The sequence below is a fragment of the Petaurus breviceps genome, unplaced genomic scaffold (assembly GCF_028583685.1).
Source record: "Petaurus breviceps papuanus isolate PSGF00001 unplaced genomic scaffold, PetGlider_PUasm1.0 79, whole genome shotgun sequence".
NCBI lineage: Eukaryota > Metazoa > Chordata > Mammalia > Diprotodontia > Petauridae > Petaurus > Petaurus breviceps.
In genome coordinates, this window is record NW_027186523.1 from 4124309 (window position 1) to 4142051 (window position 17743).

Genomic DNA, 17743 nt, shown 5'->3' on the forward strand with positions numbered 1-17743 from the left:
AGAGTGGTGTTCTGAAAACCTAGAGAAGAGAGATTATCAAGGAGGAAAAAGGGGTATCAGGCTACAGAGAGGTCAAGGAAAATGAGGACTGAAATGACTGAACAACAGTTAACAATATACTAAAATGGGAAATGCTACTCCAACAAGGAAAATTCTCTTCCCAAGTAAATGAAACACTTTTTTTAAAAAAAATTAAGTGTTGTGTACTGTAATACACATGAACATAAATTTTCTTTTAAGTAGATCCTAACTTCTTGTAACTTCTTAGCTTGCCTATTAAAAATTCAAGGTTTTTAAATTTTTGCATACTCCAGCCCAACCCTGCTTTTGTGGGAACCCTATCTTGCCCCTTCACTAAGAAAAATTGTATCTTCTTCAAAGGTCCTTCTCACCTTGAGAAAGCATCTGCATCCCATTGGAATGTGTGTCATCCTTAGGCTAATTCTGAGAAACAGGCTCCCCTCAGAAAAAGAGCTACCTTTGCCTAAGGCAGTTTGAATGTGCTAAATGAGTGCAAAGTTCAATAGCTCAAAAGATTTATCACAAGCCTGGAAGGAGCATTCAGAGATAGTTGTGTTTTGGCACATCTCTCCCAGGGATCTTAGGACCCATGTGGCTGTTCCATCTGTGAATGTGTAGTTATGCATTGTTCTCTACTTTCTCTCTCTCTCTCTCCCTTTTTTTTAGCATCAAGGTAGTAATGCTAATACTTCCTTCTACCATAATTATCCACTTAAATTGCATTTGCTTCCAAATAGTAGGGAATGAACAGCTGATTATCTTCCCAACCCCAGAAATTATCCCCTTGACCCTAGGACAATGGTAGACTGTGTAAAGTCTTTGGAGTCAAGAATATCTCTGTTACTTACTAGCTATGTCACTATGAATTAATCATGTAACTTTAAGGGACACCAGGAAATTCTTGAAGATTGCAAATTGGGTTTCAAATCTGCCACAGTGGAGGAAATTTCCACCCTAAATTTCTGATAAAATTGAAATGTTTACTACGTAAACAAAAAAAGAAAAGTCACAAAACATGAATATTACTTTAAATTTACACCTGAATTTTCAGAATGCAAGGATGACTTGCAACAATATTTTGACAAGTACGTTCAGAACATTTATGACACAAACAAAATAAAATGCCTTCTTCATTGCTGAGCAAAAAAATCCTGAAAGATTTAAACAGTTCAAGATCATTCCTTAAAACCAACTACCTTGGAAACTGAGACACACACACAGCTACAGTTCTTTACCACAGAACAACATATAGCTCACAATATATGAACTTGGACATATATTGCTTAGGGTGACCTATTTACAATCTGAAAATGAAAATAACAGGCATATGATGGAATGAAGATAATTTAGAACAGAAATAACGTGTTTCAATTGTCAATCTTAGTAGCTACTAAGTTTGTTTTTTTAAGGATGGTTTTAAAGATCTATCTTGCCTTTCAAATGCTTACATACTGTAAATGGTCTTAAGTTTTTATTACATAAGTGTAAAGAAGTTTAAAAGTTCAGTTGCCAAGATGTTAGCAAAAGTAAAGATGCATGATAAATGAATTATAAGAAAATTTCGTCTTTACACACTTAGTTATCTAATTTGAGAAACTAATAATATGAACCTACCTTTTTTGATTTGGGAGCCTAGAAGTTGGGAAAAATAAAAGATTATAAAGTCAGTAAGTATTTACATACACACACAGGTTCCCCCAGAAACTGAGGTGCAACACAAGCAGGTGCACACTCAGAGTACTCTAACAGTCTATATTCTCCCCAGAACTCAGAATATAATTCATTTACTCATCTGAAGGGTCAATATGAGTAACAGCTAGCATTTATATAGGGCTTTAAGGTTTGCAATACACTTTACCTATTTATCAATTTTTAATTATTTGCAGAAACGCCATAAATATGTTTTCCATCTCAAAGGCATTTAATGGCAAAGTTTATTATCAATCGCCAAAAGTTGACAGCTCCGATCCATTTGTGTTTATTATTTTGTTTTGTTTTAAAGCAAACTGTAACACTGTGTGTGTCCCATAGTCATTCGTTTGTTCGTTCCTTTGGCAAAGACTTTACTTGGCCCCTCAGTTTGCTGCTGAAAAATTCTGAATTCCTAATTCTGCAGTAGGAAGGATCGAAAGAACACCGAGGCTACACCACCTGCTTGCCCACACTTCCTGAACCGCTCACCTATCCTCCATCCATCTCTCTGTACACGGTGTCCCAAAAGTCTGAATGCATTTTAAAAAAATACTAATTTTTCTTAATAGCTGAAAACTGCACTAAGGCTTTTGGGACATTTTGTATCATACATATATAATCCATTGATTCATCATCTAGCTAACTCTGTCTTTAGATCTTAATGCACCCATTCACTTGGACTTTAGTAAGGAGACAAAGTCTATTACCCGACCCGCCTCCCCAAACCTGATATTTCTTAGGAGTCTCTGGAGCTTACCATTGATCACCGCTGTCCTACCAGGAGGCAGGAGCCTGCACACTGTTGACAAATGGTCTCCTCCGTTGCCAGGACTACCAGCTTCCCAGCAGTGCCGCTACTTCCCGCGCAGCCGCAATGAAAGGTTCTTCTGTATCTGGCCCTCTCCCAGCAGGCGGTAGAAGACCGATAAAGTGCCCGCCGACTTGCCTCCGCTTGGCCAGGAGCTCCGTCTCCGCGCAGCCGCACTTCACTCCCCTGACCCCCATCTCCTCGTGGCCCCGCCCCCTCTCTCCGACCTTCCCATTTGTACTCGGCGGAGGCTTGCCTGACCAGGCTGCTGGAGTTTTACGCCACGCCGCGGCGGGCGGTGCTGCCGGAAAGCGTCTGGGTTTGCGGCAGAAGGTGAAATGTTTTGGTTTATTGATTTGGCGTCTGGGGAGGGGGACACGATGAGGGGTGCTGGTGGAGGGGGCGGGAGGGTCCTTTCTTCTTTTCTGTTTTCCCGGGGGTGGGGGGTGGCCTCGCTCCATCCGCCGTTTTCTCCAGTGGGGCCCAGCCTGGCTGACGTGACTGACCTTAGGGATAGGGGCTGGGGGAGGCGGGAGCGGGGCGTCTCCCCTCCTGATGTGTTCTCTCGCATTGATTGGACGGAGCCTAAGGACTGGGGACTCTCAGGATTTGACCCCCTGGTGTAAACCGGTACTAGACCCTGTTGGCAGTTACTGTCAAGGGGGAGACTTAGGGCTTGATCCCCAGCGAGGGCTGAGGCTAGGAGTTCCTGGGTTTGAAACCAAAAGACGCGAGTTCGAATCTCAGCTCCTCCCCTCGGCCTCTGTCACTGTCAGATGAGAGGTGGGGGCGGAGCAGATCACAGGTTCTTTACCTGGGACCCGTCAAGTTAAAAACTTGATAACCGTACTTCAGTATAACTAGTGTCCTTTGTACCCGTTTTATTGAATGCGTTCAAACTGCATTGTGACATTTAGCATGGTGGTTCTCACCGTGTTCTCTGTTTCTCTCTGTCTCTGTCTGTCTCTCCCTCTGTGTCTGTCTGTGGCTGTCTCCCTGTCTCTGTCTGTCTCTGTCTGTCTCTCTCTCTCTCTGTCTCTCTCTCTCTCTGTCTCTCTCTCTCTCTCACACACACACACACACACACACACACACAAACACAAAAGGTTAACAATCCCAAGACTGGAATTAAAAGTCCCTTCTAGCTCTGAATAACATGAATGTAGATTCCTGTGTGAAACTATTACCCTGAGCTAGCTCTTTTGCAGTTATCTGTGCTAGACATATGTTGGCAGATAGAAAATTGTTTAAAAGCTGATCCTAGAGAAAGTATGCTTTTCTCCTGTATTAAGAATTGTGACAAAACAATATGCTATCTCAGATCAAACATATCTTAAAGGATTCAGATTATACAGTGTTGAATATTAGCATTTTGAATATTAGGGATATTAACATTTGGGGGAAAATTACTTTTTCTGTAATGTTGCTTTACTTTTAAGAGAAAGCAAAAGGATATTATTATTCCTTTGAAGATATTGAAGACATCAGGGCTCAAAATAATAGTTTAAAATAATGTGAGCATAACAAAAGAGAAAAGAAAAAATACAACTGGGCTTGTTAAAATGCCATTATTGAGGTGGTTTGGAAGACTAGAATTTACTTCCACACTACATGCTATCATCACCTAGATTTTTTTAGAACTGATAATGACATTAGAAATAATGCAGTGTGACCTCCTAGTTTTATTGATGATGAAAGTGAGGAGCAGAGAAACTGTTAGTACCCACATCGTGATTTGAATTCACAATCTGTAGAACTTCCAAAAATCTTTCTTTGCATCCTCTATTTTTAACCCAAAAGGAAAAGCTCCCTTATTCTTAATTCATTTAACAGACTTCACTGAGTAAACCAATGTAATGATTCATTTAATTCAATAAACATAGTATGAGCAAGGCACATATATTGGGTGCTGGAGACACAGACAAGAAACTAGGCCTTGCCCTCAAAGAACTTAAACATCTGTCTAGTGGGGAAATTGACGTATATATACAGATAATACTGAAAGTTACACCAGGAGGGTGATATCTGAGTGATCTTGGAAGTCAGCTAAGTGGCACAGAGAATAGAGCAGGAGGCCTGCAGTCAAGACCTGAGTTCAAATTCTACCTCAGGGTATGCAGCTGTGTAACCCCTAGGCAAATTGCTTAACCCCTGCCTATTTCCTCTTCTGTAGAACGTACTTTGCTTTGAGGATCAAATGAGATATTTGTAAAGTATTTTAACACAGTGCCTGGCACACAGTGGGTACTATATGTTAGTAGTAGTATTGTGAGGATTTCTAGAGAATGCATTTCTGGCCTGCCTTGTGTGTTTTGCAAGCAGGAGATGGAACTTCAAATTGAGTCTGGTTTAGCTGTAACAAAAAGGGAAGTAGTGAGTCTAGAATGGTGAGTTGGAGCCATATCGTGGGGGACACTAAACAGAATGGTACAATGCTTTTTTTATCCTAGAATGAACAGGGAGCCCACTGTAAGTTGTGTTTTTTTTTTTTAACAGAGTTGTGACATGATAGAACTAGTAAGATGATTTTGACAACTGTGTGGAGAAAAGATTGGACAGGGTACCCTTTGGAAGCAGAGACCTTAGGAGGATATTATCAGAGTCCACGCAAGAAGAGGCGATTAGAGTGAGTGGAGAAAAGGGAACAGATGACAAAGATGTAGCAACTGATAAACTGAAATGAGTATTTTATGAAAAGCAAAGGTTTCTTATCTACATAGAACTGAAAGTTGTTTATTTTTTTTTAAATAAGGAGCAAAGGTTTTTTTCAATCATGAAATATTTGAAGAAGCAGTGTGGTACAACAGAACAAATGCCAGCTTTGAAGTCAGAAGACCTGGGTTTAAGTCTTAATTCTGTTAATGCTTAAAAGCATGTCACTTAATCTTCCTGGGCCTGTTTCCTCATCTGTAAAATGAGGACATTGAACAAGATGGCCTTTGAAGTCTCTTAGAACTTGAGATCTATGACCTTATATCTAATATGGAGGACAGTTCAGGTATTACTACTATAATTATAAAAATTTTTTGTTCATATCTGTGATCACATGGATTCCAGAGTTCCTTCCAACAGTACAGATCACAAACTATCCAGGCCTGCTGATTCTATGCAGCTGTCATTCATATCTTCCCAAAAGTTCACAGCAGAGAGGATCCAATGTGCTGGAGACCATTTTTGCCTTCTTCCAACTTGAAGGGTTCCAATAGGCACTATGGTTTATGTCTGCCTGTCATTAGCTCTTACCATATGACCAACCCATCATGTTGCTGTCATAACATACAGTTCCTTGATGACATTCTTTACTCCTTTTCTTTTTTGGAATTATTATTATAAATTGTAGCCTGTTCACCATGTTCCTTTCCTTTGGCCTTTTTAAGTGATGCTTATTTTAGTTCTTGAGAGTGTTCTTTGAGTTATCACTGCCATTCAGCAAAAACACTTGTCTTAAATCACTGGGCATTTACATATGATTTCATTGTACTGAAATTTGGATGTTGAAACTCTTTTTACCAGTAAAGGTAGACAACTAATTCTTATGTAATTTATATATTCTTAAGAAAGTTTCACAGGGCCACTGAAAGTTAAGTGATGTTGAGACATATTCAGGGTCATGTTGTGTGTCCAACTTCATGACTCCATATGAGGTTTTCTTAGCAAAGATACTAGAATAATTTGCCATTTCCTTCTCTAGTGGATTAAAGGCTAAATGACTTCCCAAGGGTCACATAGCTAGTAAGTTTCTGAGGCCATATTTGAACTTGGGTCTCCCTGACTCTAGGCCCAGTGATCTTTCCACTGAGCCATCTAGCTGCCCCGTTCAGTCATACAGTCAGGGTATTTTGTCAGCTTTGCATGTTGCCTTCTACTTATTCTTTATGAATGTTGTAACATTTTTGTTATAGTAAAACTTCACTCTTTATTGGAACTAAGACCAGCCTAAACTAGCAAAACTCTGAATGATAGATTTTTGGCAAAATTCTTTTAAAAAGTTTTAAAAATCAGTTTTTAAAACAATACACAAGTCCTATGTTGACACTATTACTGATTACAAGTTTAACATGAATTAGTCTATATTCTATTTTATGAATTTTTTAAAAATATAATTGAGAAGCAGTACAACAAAGTGGATAGAGTGGCCTTGGAGACCGAAAAATCTGGGTTCAAAGTCTCTCACATAACACAGCTTCTGTGATCACAGGCTGTTTAACTTCCCAGTACTCCAGGCAATTCTTTAGGACTATAATTTAACTAAATAGTGGGAAGCAAGTCTCCGCAAAGGATGTGTTCTGTACACTGATGAAACTCAAGGTCCAGACCAAACACACACACATAGTTGTATACATATACATATATACATAAACACAGACATAGAAATATACATTCAGTTAAAAAGAATTATATTTCTAGCCTGAAATGTTTCCAGCACTAAACTTAAGAGAATTTTAAAAGTAAAAACATGTTCTAGGACAGTGGTCCTTAACATTTTTTTTTATGATGGACCCCTTTCTCAGAATGTTTTTTAGATGTTTTAAAAACACAAGATTATAAAAGAAACCAATTATATTAAAATACAATTTTTAAAATTGTTTTTTTAAAAGTTAATGGATTTCAAGTTAAGAACTCCCAGCTCAAGTTATGCTTTCAGAGTAGTAAAAGTTTTTCAATTTTTTTTTAAGAAAGCCAGTCACAGTGAGAATCATTACGTTGTATCAGTTTTATATTTGTATCTCAGGCACATAGCAGATGATAAATGTTCGTAGATAGATTGGATTTTAAAGTTTATAGGACTTAAGAGACGGGAAGGGTCTTGAGATTCTTAAATATCTAATCCCCATATTTACAGATGAGGAAGCAGACATGGAGTGGCAGACCATTTCAAGGACATACATAAGAAAAAAGTAGTAGCAAAACCAAAGTCTTCCAAACACGTTTTGAACTAAAACTCTTAGAACAAACTCATTAGGAGAATACATATGAATATATGGGAGAGAGGATTTGATAACTCGACCTGAATTGAAAAAGTGAATGTGGGTCAAATTTTAACATCCAAGTCTGTACACTTACTACTTAGACAATTTTGAGAGAAAAATCATTTTTGGCCTCAAATTTCCTCATTTGTAAAATGAAGAAATTGGAATAGATAAGCCCTAAGGTTTCCACCTCTAAATTCTACTATGCCCATGAATTTATTACTAATAAATGCAAAGATAAATAAACAAGAATTCAGGTGCTTCTTGTTTAATTTTCCATGATGTAGCATGGAATCTTCCTTTGCTGAGTGAAAGCTGCTCTGAATTTAATATTTTATTAGTGATTAGCTTAAAATATTTATTGATAAAATATTCATTTTTCTAGGTATGTGCATTTCTATGTATGAAGACAGTGGATATTTTCAGTGACAAATGAAAATGGCTAACCCATTAAGAGGAGAAGTTTTGACTCTTTATAAAAATGTAAGTATCTATTACTAGTTCCAATAATCTTAATATTACATGGTGCAAATTATTTAGGAATATAAAACATGTTTGTTTTTAAGCTGCTGTATATCGGAAGAGAATATCCAAAGGGAGCAGACTACTTTAAAAGACGTTTGAAGGCAGCTTTCCTTAAAAACAAAGATGTGAATGACCCAGAGAAGATCAGAGAACTTATTGCACGAGGAGAATTTGTTATAAAAGAGCTAGAAGCTTTATACTTCCTTAGAAAATACAGAGCTATGAAGCAACGCTACTACTTAGAAGATGACAAAACTAAGTGAATTTTTGTTACAAATGTAGATTTACTTCTTAGGCTTTCTGAGCAATAATTGGTGGCACTTCTTTATATGTAAATCAAATACTGCAGAATAACTCTAATGCACAGGATGTACACAAAAATGCTCAGAATAACTGAACTCTCTTCCTCAACTTTAAAAATTATTTTAATAGGTTCCAACTGACAGCTATAAACTGATACTGAAAGCATACTCAGACAAGACTTATGTCCTGGTTTTTCAAATTACAGCATGTCAAAGCACTTATTTAGCAAAAAAAATTCATTGCTCAATTTACTGAATAGACTTTAAACTCCCATCATTAATCAACACTGAAAATTTTTAATGAAAATGTTCACTAGGCCTTAAAAATAAATACTTATGAAGTAGTTTTAGACGTCTATCTTAGCCTGTTATTGTTTTGTATTCACTGATTCTGTCACAGAAAAAAGATGGTATTTTGCATTGCAAATACATTTATCTAGGTTTTAATTCAGCCAACCCATCATTTCATTTGTTTTAGTTTTTAAAGGAGGTTTTTTTTTGTTTTTTGGAGGGCATTTGGGGTTAAGTGACTTACCCAAGGTCACACAGTTGGAGTAGACAGTTCTAAAAAACTTTTTGCCAAAATTTGGTACACTGCAACAAGGTATTAAGGTTCACTTGAAAGAAAACTGAATAGCAGCAAGAATTCAAATGGATATTTTCTGTAGCTGCACTGCAGACATTTATAGTGCAGAAAACCATTTCCAACAGCTTATAGATATCCATCAGTCTGTGGCAGTTAGATGGTACAGTACTGAGTGCTGGGCCTGGAGTCAGAAAAACCTGAGTTCAAATGTGGCCTCAGATATTTCCTAACTGTGTAACCCTGGGTAAGTTACTTAATCCTGTTTGCCTTGGTTTCCTCACCTGTAAAATTAACTAGAGAAATCCAAGAAAACCCCACACGAAGTCACAAAGAGTGAGAAACTACTGAACAACAACATCCATAAAATTGGCTGAAATGAAATTCTCATATTTGTTCTCTCTGAAATAACTTGCTTGTCTCGATTTTGAGATAGATAGCTTTCAACTAATAATTGGAATGATTAGGTGATAAACTGATTTTTTTTTTACATTTGGACTAATCAATAAGAAAACTACAGCCTTTTTAAAAACTTCATAGTTTTATTACTGTTACTGGATTCCTTTCAAATTCATGTAAGTTATTATAATCATCTTTGACTTAAGACAAAATGCTATACTACTTTCCTTAAGAAAAATAGATGGAGTTTCCATCTTTTGCTAAAGGATAAAATAACAATGAACTTTTAGTAAATCCTAGAGTTATACAGCAGATACAATAATGTATGATTAATGTAATTGATTTAAGGCACACATAGAAGCAGTTTCTTTTGTGATTAACGACTGTCTATGATGAAACATTTAATCCAATTTCCTTTAGAGGAAATCTTTAAAAATATAAGTGCATTAATGCATACCTTGACAGCTACAGAGCAAATATTAGAATATGAATTTAGATTTTGAAATCAATTCCCAGGAAACAGAGTAGTAGAGTCACAATCACTTTATTACATTACAATAATTAGGAGTAGTACAGTTTATGACAAAAATATGACAATTTCAGATCACTTCACAGCACATACTCCTGTGAACATGTAAAAGTTAATTTTAGTTATAACAGTGGTCATTTTACATTTTTATGTCTGATACAACCAATATTCCTAGTTCAGCGCAACCAAATGATGGAGAAAAACTGGATCACACTGCATACGCCCCCACACACACAAAAAACAATGTACAAAATGTGCATGTTTCAGTTTACACTATACAAAAATAGTTAAAATACATTCCAGGTAAACATGTTACATTAAGAAATAGTTTCTAGTAAGAAGTTGGCACTCAAAAAAGGGGAAAAAGCAAAATGATTTTCAACATGGTAACAAAAGACAGTGGAATTAGGAACTTTTAGATCATGTAGCCCATGTTGTTTTATGTAGCAAATTTTACCCCAAAAGTCTGCAAATTCTCTAGTTGGCGACCTCTATTTCTCTAAGTACATCTGTATGTTCAGTATCATCATTCCATGTAGGCACTTAGAGCTGTCAGACACCCAGATCTCAAACTATGGTAATAAACAAAAAACTCAGGAACTAATTTGAGTATGTTACTTGGAGAAACAGTAATTATTTCCCCTACTGTACTTAACTAGTCACAGTACAGTTTCATGCTGTTTGATTTTTCTCTACATGAAATTCCTAACAGCCAAGATTATAACTTAATAGTTAATTAAAAACTAGAATTTCAATTTAATTATTAATTGCTGGTTGCTTTTTTAGAAGGTGATTATCAAGATTACATAATTCCTACCACATTAATCCTTTCTGACAAGTAGAATTAATAAATGAATTATCATACAGTAAATGACTTAACATACAAATTTTTGTTGCCATCAAAACAAAATCTGAGATATTCTTAGAAAGCATTAAAAGAAATCCACTGGAATACAAATAAGATCAAGTTGTGCAAACTGCAACTCAACATGCCCCAGGTTCTACAAATTTAAAAAAAAAAACTGCACAAAAGTGGCAAAGATTTTGATACTCTACAAAAGTTAGGTTCTAAATTCTGATGCAGTGTGACTCAGTTCAAACAAAACCTAGAACTCCTAATTTTCGTATAATGACTCAAAAACATACTATCCACATCTGCTACATTCTTGCACAAACATGTTACAGGGATTCTAAGACTAGGTCAATTTTCTCAACTTCAGTATTGGTTTTTAAATGTTAAGGCTATTATGATTAGATAAATGCTTATCTTCTAGGATACCTCCTTCCCACCCCACCCTGCCCTTTAATTCTACAAAAACTTCCCTCTTCCTCAAACCACTCACAATTCAGGTAATGAAGAATAACTTATCAGTCCTATAGGTTTTTTTTTTAATTGCCCTGCTTCATCAAAAATTCAAGAACCCTACAGAAAATACATTTGAATCCCTTTATGCATCACAACTCTTTTAAGTATGGCCATTTCTTTCCCTTGGTACTGCATATATCTTGATAGCCCCTAGACAATGCTCCATGATCCTAAATTTAGTAAGTAACATTTAAGAAAAGTTACACTTAATTTTATCCAGAATGGAAACTACATTCAATCTCTATGAGATGCATCGTAGTTACTAGTTAATTTTTGACAGTTAAAAAGCTAATGTACTCCATGATTCAAATCAAAAGGAAAACTGAGTGAATTGTTTATTTTAAAAAAAGTTCAAAGAAAGATCTAAAGCCACTCTGAGAAAAAGCAGTAAGAAATCAGGATTATGATCTATGTATGTACTTCATGCTTTTCTTTTTTCCATCATTAAAGAATAGTGTCTAAATATAACCTCAAATATGTCCTGCAACTGGATACAGTGGTGTCAAACGCAAACAGAAACAGATCCTTGTGGGTGCTGTTAACTTTTAAAAAACCTCAAATTAATATTATCCATGTTGTAGTTTTAATTTCCTAATTACATTTTAATCTAATTCTGGCCCCATTTGGGAGCAAGCAGCCTACAGGCTGCAAGTTTGACACCTCTGTTCTAAGATACTAGGTCTGCCTTAAAAGTAAAGGCTACTGAGCAAGTCTGTGTGAACGAATCAATTAAAAATAGGAAAATAAAAAGGCCTTTATTATTTTCCACTGCTGCAAACATTTTTTATTTTATTTCCATTTTTATAGAAAAAATATATTTTTAAAGGAGTGACTATGACAAATAGTAGCAGTGGAAATTTTTTAAAAATTCTAAATGACATACTTTACATTCATTCAAGGTGATCTGAAACTACAGGACATGATGAACTATAAGCTGAATCTATAGGAAGACTATAAGAGGTTCTTATATCCTCAAAAATAATAAAGCCAATTATTTAAGTTTCAATTGAAGTTAAAATACCTAAGAACTAATCCATTATCAGGATAAAATAAAACACAGTATAGGGATCATTTAAAAACTGTGTAACATTATACTTCGTTGATTTGTTAAAACACCTAAGTACATAACTGGCGAGAAAAAAAAATAGAAAGTTATAGCAAGTGTGCATGCACCAAAAATCCCAAGAGGGAAAATCTCAGATATTCAATTTTTTTTTTCACAGGCATTGCTAGTTCAAGAACCAACACTAAGGGAATACTGGCACTTAGAGGAATAAAGTTTCCACTGTCATTTTAAAATAAGCATTCAGATAAAAGATAAGAGTTTGCATGAAGCAGAAAGAAAACTAGGTAATGCTAAAAAGCAAATGCTAATAATTTAGTATAATGTACAAAAAATTATCTTAAGTATGCTTTGAGAAAAAAGTACAAATTTTATTTACATAATTATACACTTTGTCTTTGACTTCTTTTTCTTCTTTTTACCATCTTTGCTCATCTTTTCTTTGTGTTTTCGAATTTCACGAACTAATGTGTAAAAGGCATCATCAACACCCTGAAATACATAAGACGTATAAAATCAATTTAGCAAAGGTTGTTATTTGCTACCATTTAATCTGATATGTTGAATAGATAGGGAAGGGAACATTTTACCAATGGAGACTTTAAGGTTGAGTCTGTATAAAGAACTTTTACATTTATGTAAGGAAAATATATATAAGCACTTGAAGATTTTTAAGTATCATTTTTTCATACTTTTAGGGTTATTTCCCTTTTTCATAATTTCAGATGAGAGCACTTATTCTTGTGTGTATGTATGGCTGGTTAAAACATCAAAGAAAAAAGATAAGCAAAATTATTAGTAGTGTTGCTATATAGAGATGTGATCTTTGCACTTAAAAAGTATATTAATTTGTTTGAAAAAGGTTACTTATTTCACTAATAACATCATTACTGTCTACCACTAAGACAGTATGCTTGAATTTTTACACAAGGATAATTATAATCAAGATCTAAGTTTTTAGGCTGACAACAAAAACAAGAACCTTCATAAAAACAAGAATCATTGCTATAACTGGCCTCCTTATTTGTAAATATTAAGAGTCCAAATACATTTTTGTGTGTTAAACCTCAATCATCCCTGTATTTTGGACCTCACTATAAGCTGTGCAAATGTTCTTTAACATACTTTCATCCAAAATGAATAGGTAAAACAAATGTAAAGCATTTGCTAAGTAAAAAAAAATACATAAATTTTCAGTAAAATTTTTATATATTTAAAATCAGTTAAACTAATCTTAAGAAGAGAATCACAATGCTCTTTGTTTATATACCCTAGAAAGCAACTACATTTTTAAATGATATATAACATATCAGGTTCCTCAGATATGGGTAGAATAAAACTATATCCTGTAGAGAGTGCTCTACTTAATACAAAGAGTGGTAAGAGAAAAGAAAATCAGTTAAAAATGGAATTCAATATGTAAAACAAGTTATAACCTGATGAATTATTTAACTGAATAGCAAAACAGTCTAAGAATGCTGAAAACAATAGTCTAACACATAAAACAGAGCTTGCTGACATTCCTCCCCAACCCCTCAAAAATTACCAAGAGCTTGTAATCAATTAACATTTTACACTTGTTCGCTTTGCCACTATTAAAAATGAAATTAGTATAAAATGGAATGTAAATTATTAATTAGATAAACCTGAATGTGTTATAAAACAGACATATAAAATACTTCAAAGCCACACACTAGAGGGAGCCTTAGGAACAAAAATCTAATACTACTAGAAGAATGAAGTCATCTTTGTGTTTACTAATGTTTTGGCAAATTTATAATTTACTTTATTTAATTAAAGTTTTAATTTCTAGTATGGTTTACGACCTTTGTCATGTTAAAGACTACAGTACATATTCCAAGATGTTGAGTTTGATATTTGATGCAGTATACTACTGAGATTTCTTTCATCAGCTATGTTAATAGCAATAGTTGTATAATCATTTCATTCAGTATCTATTCTTTTAGGTTACATTAACCCTAACAATTAGGTAGAGGTGCCAGTAGGTATTATTACATGGCAGGAAACAGTGACTGGTAAGTGGCTTGTCCGTGGTAATTCAATTAGTGGCAGACAAGTAGTCCACCTTTCTATATTCAGCAGTTATGACTGTGTTCAAAAACAATAAGAACCTAGAAGTTCCACTGAGAGTTTCTGGTAACCTTAAAAATTTTTACTTTGGGCTATAACATTATTAACAAATAGTAAAGAAAAACGTCTGCAATTATTCAACAGGCATCCAAGGCAACTTAGTACTCAACTAATTCCAACAGATCAAGTTGCACCAGGTCAAATAAAGAAGGAAATATAAGGAAAAATATAAATTGCGGAAAATGCTTCCAAAATTCAACACTAACACTTAAAATATAATAGTACTAAAACACAGCTTTGGGGGCGGCTAGGTGGCGCAGTGAATAGAGCACCGGCCCTGGAGTCAGGAGGCCCTGAGTTCAAATCTGGCCTCAGACACTTAACACAAAAACTAACCGTGTGACCTTGGGCAAGTCACTTAACCCCCCAAAAAACACAGCTTTGATTAAAGTTTTGTACTCAATCTATTTTTCCCTATCTGCTTTGCTTCTACACAAGTACCATGGAGCTTCTTTCTACCTGACTTGCTGCTGAACCATCCCTATGTGTATAGTCTCCTCTTACTAGATTGTAAGCTCCTTGAAAGCAGGGACTGTCTTATTTTTCTATTTGTATCCCCAACATTTAATTCTTAGAAGTGTCCAAATGCATATAGGAAATTTAACATTCAAGCAAAAATTAAAGTGTACTCTCTCCATTAACGCAGGTCATAATTCCTGTGACTTAGCAGGTGGTTTTCTAAAGTTGCTTTAATCGGTCTTTCTGAATTTAACTAGACTCGTTAGACAACATTTATACACTTGGCCACCAAGCCTCTACCTGAAGACTTTCCAACATATGCTCTGCCGGCATAGTCTTCAAGAACCCAGGTTCACCACACCATAACGCACGGATCTCAAGAGGGCTTTGGTCTTCCTATATACATTTTTACACAAGTGTTTATGAAAAATGACTTTTAAAAGGCTGTACCCCAAGGAACTTATTTAAATCAATACTTAGAAACAAGAAAAGGCTAATTTTCTTTATCTTAATTGGAAAATAATTTCATCAAAAGATTTCTGTTCCTGATGCCCAATAGTAACAAGCACTTTAATAAATGAATTTTACCCTTTTTTTTCCCCTGAAAAGGAAGGCATATAAGGTTCAGAGTTCATCAGCAACATTTGGCTAATATGTATCTCTTTTGTATTTACACTTTGACCAATCCATACACTGGACTTAACTCTACAGTTAAGAAAATAAATTCGTTACCTTTTGAAGGTTTAACTCTTAAGTCCCTAAAATGCAGATCACAAATGACTGATGTTCAGTCTAATAAATAATATACCAAATTCAGCATTGTAAATTCTTGTCTCACTTGTGCCCAAAGAATATTACAAAACTAATAACCTAAAGGAAATCATAGATTTTTTTGGTGAATTTCATGTCATTCAACTCAATCAAACTCAAAACAAAGGCATTGACAAGATGTGACCTTGGGCAAGCCAGGTCCCAGTTTCCTCATCTATAAATAGGACATTTTTTTTAACTCTTTCAGGTCTCATCCAGTTCTATCTATATCTATGATTTATACTCCCATGACCACATACAGATAAGAAAACTATGGTCCAATCACAATTTAGCTTAAGAAAAAATAGGTTTTGTCAATTTTCCTGCATAGTCTGAATTTAGAACTACTTTAAAAAGTAAAAGTAAACATTTTTATATTATACTTCAAATTAGAATGCTATAAATCTGTTATTAATTTGTTTACTTTTAGTTTACAAGATTCAATTCCACAATTCCTTGAGTTTCACATTTTGTCCCCCTCCTTCCCTTTCCCTCCATGGTGGCATACATTCAAGTATAGGATCAGAATGCTATAAATCTATAAGTATTTTAATATAGAACTGCCACAAATGGTTCTAAGAGCTTATAAACTGTTACCTTTAAAAGACCATCAGCTTTCTGCCAAAATTTAATTTGCTCAACTTACCAGATTACATTACAATGCATTTTTTAATTTTCACACAGCCAGGAGTCTTTTCTTCTTTGGTGATTTTTTTCAATCTGTATTGCCGAATCTCTCTCACCAATGTATAAAAAGCATCCTCCACTCTCTGCATTGTAAAACACAACTCCTTTAAAGGTTTGTTTCACTGCTAAAAATAATTTATTGGGATAGCCATGTGGAATAAAAATTGAATAAGTGAGCTTCACTTGTTAAAAAAAAAAATAGGACAACACATCATTCACCAGTTTTCTAAAAGGGGGGAAGGGACAGTTTTTCCCATCTGAGCAAGAATACTGGCTTATTTTAAGAGTTGCTTAACAAAATCTATGAGTGGGAGATTTTATCAAAATTAATAAGACTGTGTGTGTGTGTGTGTGTGTGTGTTATTTCCCCTCTACTAAACATTAACGAAAACTTTTAGGAAAATAATTTTTAAACAAAAATTAAAAAGTATATTCTGTGTGGAGTATTATATTTTATATGATTCTGCAGTACAGTAGCAATCATGGCATTATGCCCATTTGGATTTAGGAAAAATAATTGATAATTCTGCCACTGATTTTTGGTCTCATTTTGGGGATCATTTTTATAAGCCTTCATTTTTCAAAAAGTCCTCCAGACTACATTAGAGTCTAGAGACAATCTAGCCATAGCTAGAAATATCTGAGAATTTAACCAATTTTAAATTAAACAAGTTTTTATCTTAAAGTCTTAAAAATAAATCTGGAGGATGTAACCCATTCAACTAAGAGAACATTATGTATGAACTTTGCAAACTTTAAGTCACTTTACAAAAGCTATTATTCATTCATTCTTATTTTCCATCTATTTTCTTGAAGGCTGTGGTGTCCTAGAATTCAGAGGGTATTGAGAGAAAACAGTATGTGACAAGAGGGATTCACAGGAGTGCTTCCAAGTCTTTTCTACCAAAAAAAATAATTAAGCAAGTGCCAAAAGGAGCAAGGTGATAAATTAACATGGGTCCATCCCAAGAAGGTAGCCTATACTACCACAAAATTTCTTAAATCATACTGGTAAAACATTTGTAATTAACTTTGTAATTTACCAAATACAAGTTTTACCTTCTGTTTTTCAGAGTAGAAAGCTTAGAACTTTACTGAAGTTTCTGTATTAATTCCAAATATTTTAGTGACAATCTTGTAAATAAATCTGATTCATTATATATTGAGATTAATTACAATTTTCTCCTCAAACAAAACTACATTTTTGCCTGAAAAGGTGTTCAGCCTTTAAATGTAATAGGTTTCCCCATTTTCAACCGTAATGGTTCTATTTTCTAAGATTAGTTTTATACCTGTAATTAATTCCTTAATGGGGCAAGAGATTTTTCAAAATTAAAATTATCATGAAGAAAAAAAGATTATTAGTAATCTTGAATTT

General features: G+C 34.7%; 3 protein-coding genes across 10 annotated transcripts in view; 1 reads left to right on the plus strand and 2 right to left on the minus strand.

The window, feature by feature from the left end:
* The window catches only part of LOC138175789 (dynein axonemal intermediate chain 7-like), a 93890-nt gene extending 91283 nt beyond the window's left edge, over positions 1 to 2607 (minus strand). The window contains exons 1-2 of the mRNA XM_069106267.1: positions 2471 to 2607; positions 1636 to 1653 (exon numbers count right to left, since the gene is read on the minus strand). Coding sequence (XP_068962368.1) covers positions 1636 to 1653; positions 2471 to 2473 — 21 coding nt within the window. The 5' untranslated portion in view covers positions 2474 to 2607. The remainder of the gene's footprint in view (positions 1 to 1635; positions 1654 to 2470) is intronic.
* The window catches only part of LOC138175792 (electron transfer flavoprotein regulatory factor 1), a 38075-nt gene continuing 22807 nt past the window's right edge, over positions 2476 to 17743 (plus strand). Inside the window, exons 1-4 of one of the 6 annotated variants that reach the window (XM_069106279.1) lie at positions 2588 to 2854; positions 5018 to 5147; positions 7877 to 7974; positions 12419 to 12644. In XM_069106279.1, coding sequence (XP_068962380.1) covers positions 2588 to 2854; positions 5018 to 5047 — 297 coding nt within the window. In that variant the 3' untranslated portion in view covers positions 5048 to 5147; positions 7877 to 7974; positions 12419 to 12644. Of the gene's footprint in view, positions 2855 to 5017; positions 5148 to 7876; positions 7975 to 8057; positions 8663 to 12418; positions 12645 to 17743 lie in introns of those variants that run through there. The other 5 variants (XM_069106282.1, XM_069106277.1, XM_069106280.1 and 2 more) reach the window with 5 other exon arrangements.
* Positions 9829 to 17743, minus strand: part of LOC138175791 (GTPase KRas) — a 47386-nt gene continuing 39471 nt past the window's right edge. The window contains exons 5-7 of one of the 3 annotated variants that reach the window (XM_069106276.1): positions 16333 to 16448; position 15457; positions 9829 to 12750 (exon numbers count right to left, since the gene is read on the minus strand). In XM_069106276.1, the coding sequence (XP_068962377.1) occupies positions 12634 to 12750; position 15457; positions 16333 to 16448 (234 nt within the window). In that variant the 3' untranslated portion in view covers positions 9829 to 12633. Of the gene's footprint in view, positions 12751 to 15456; positions 15458 to 16324; positions 16449 to 17743 lie in introns of all 3 variants that reach the window. The other 2 variants (XM_069106275.1, XM_069106274.1) reach the window with 2 other exon arrangements.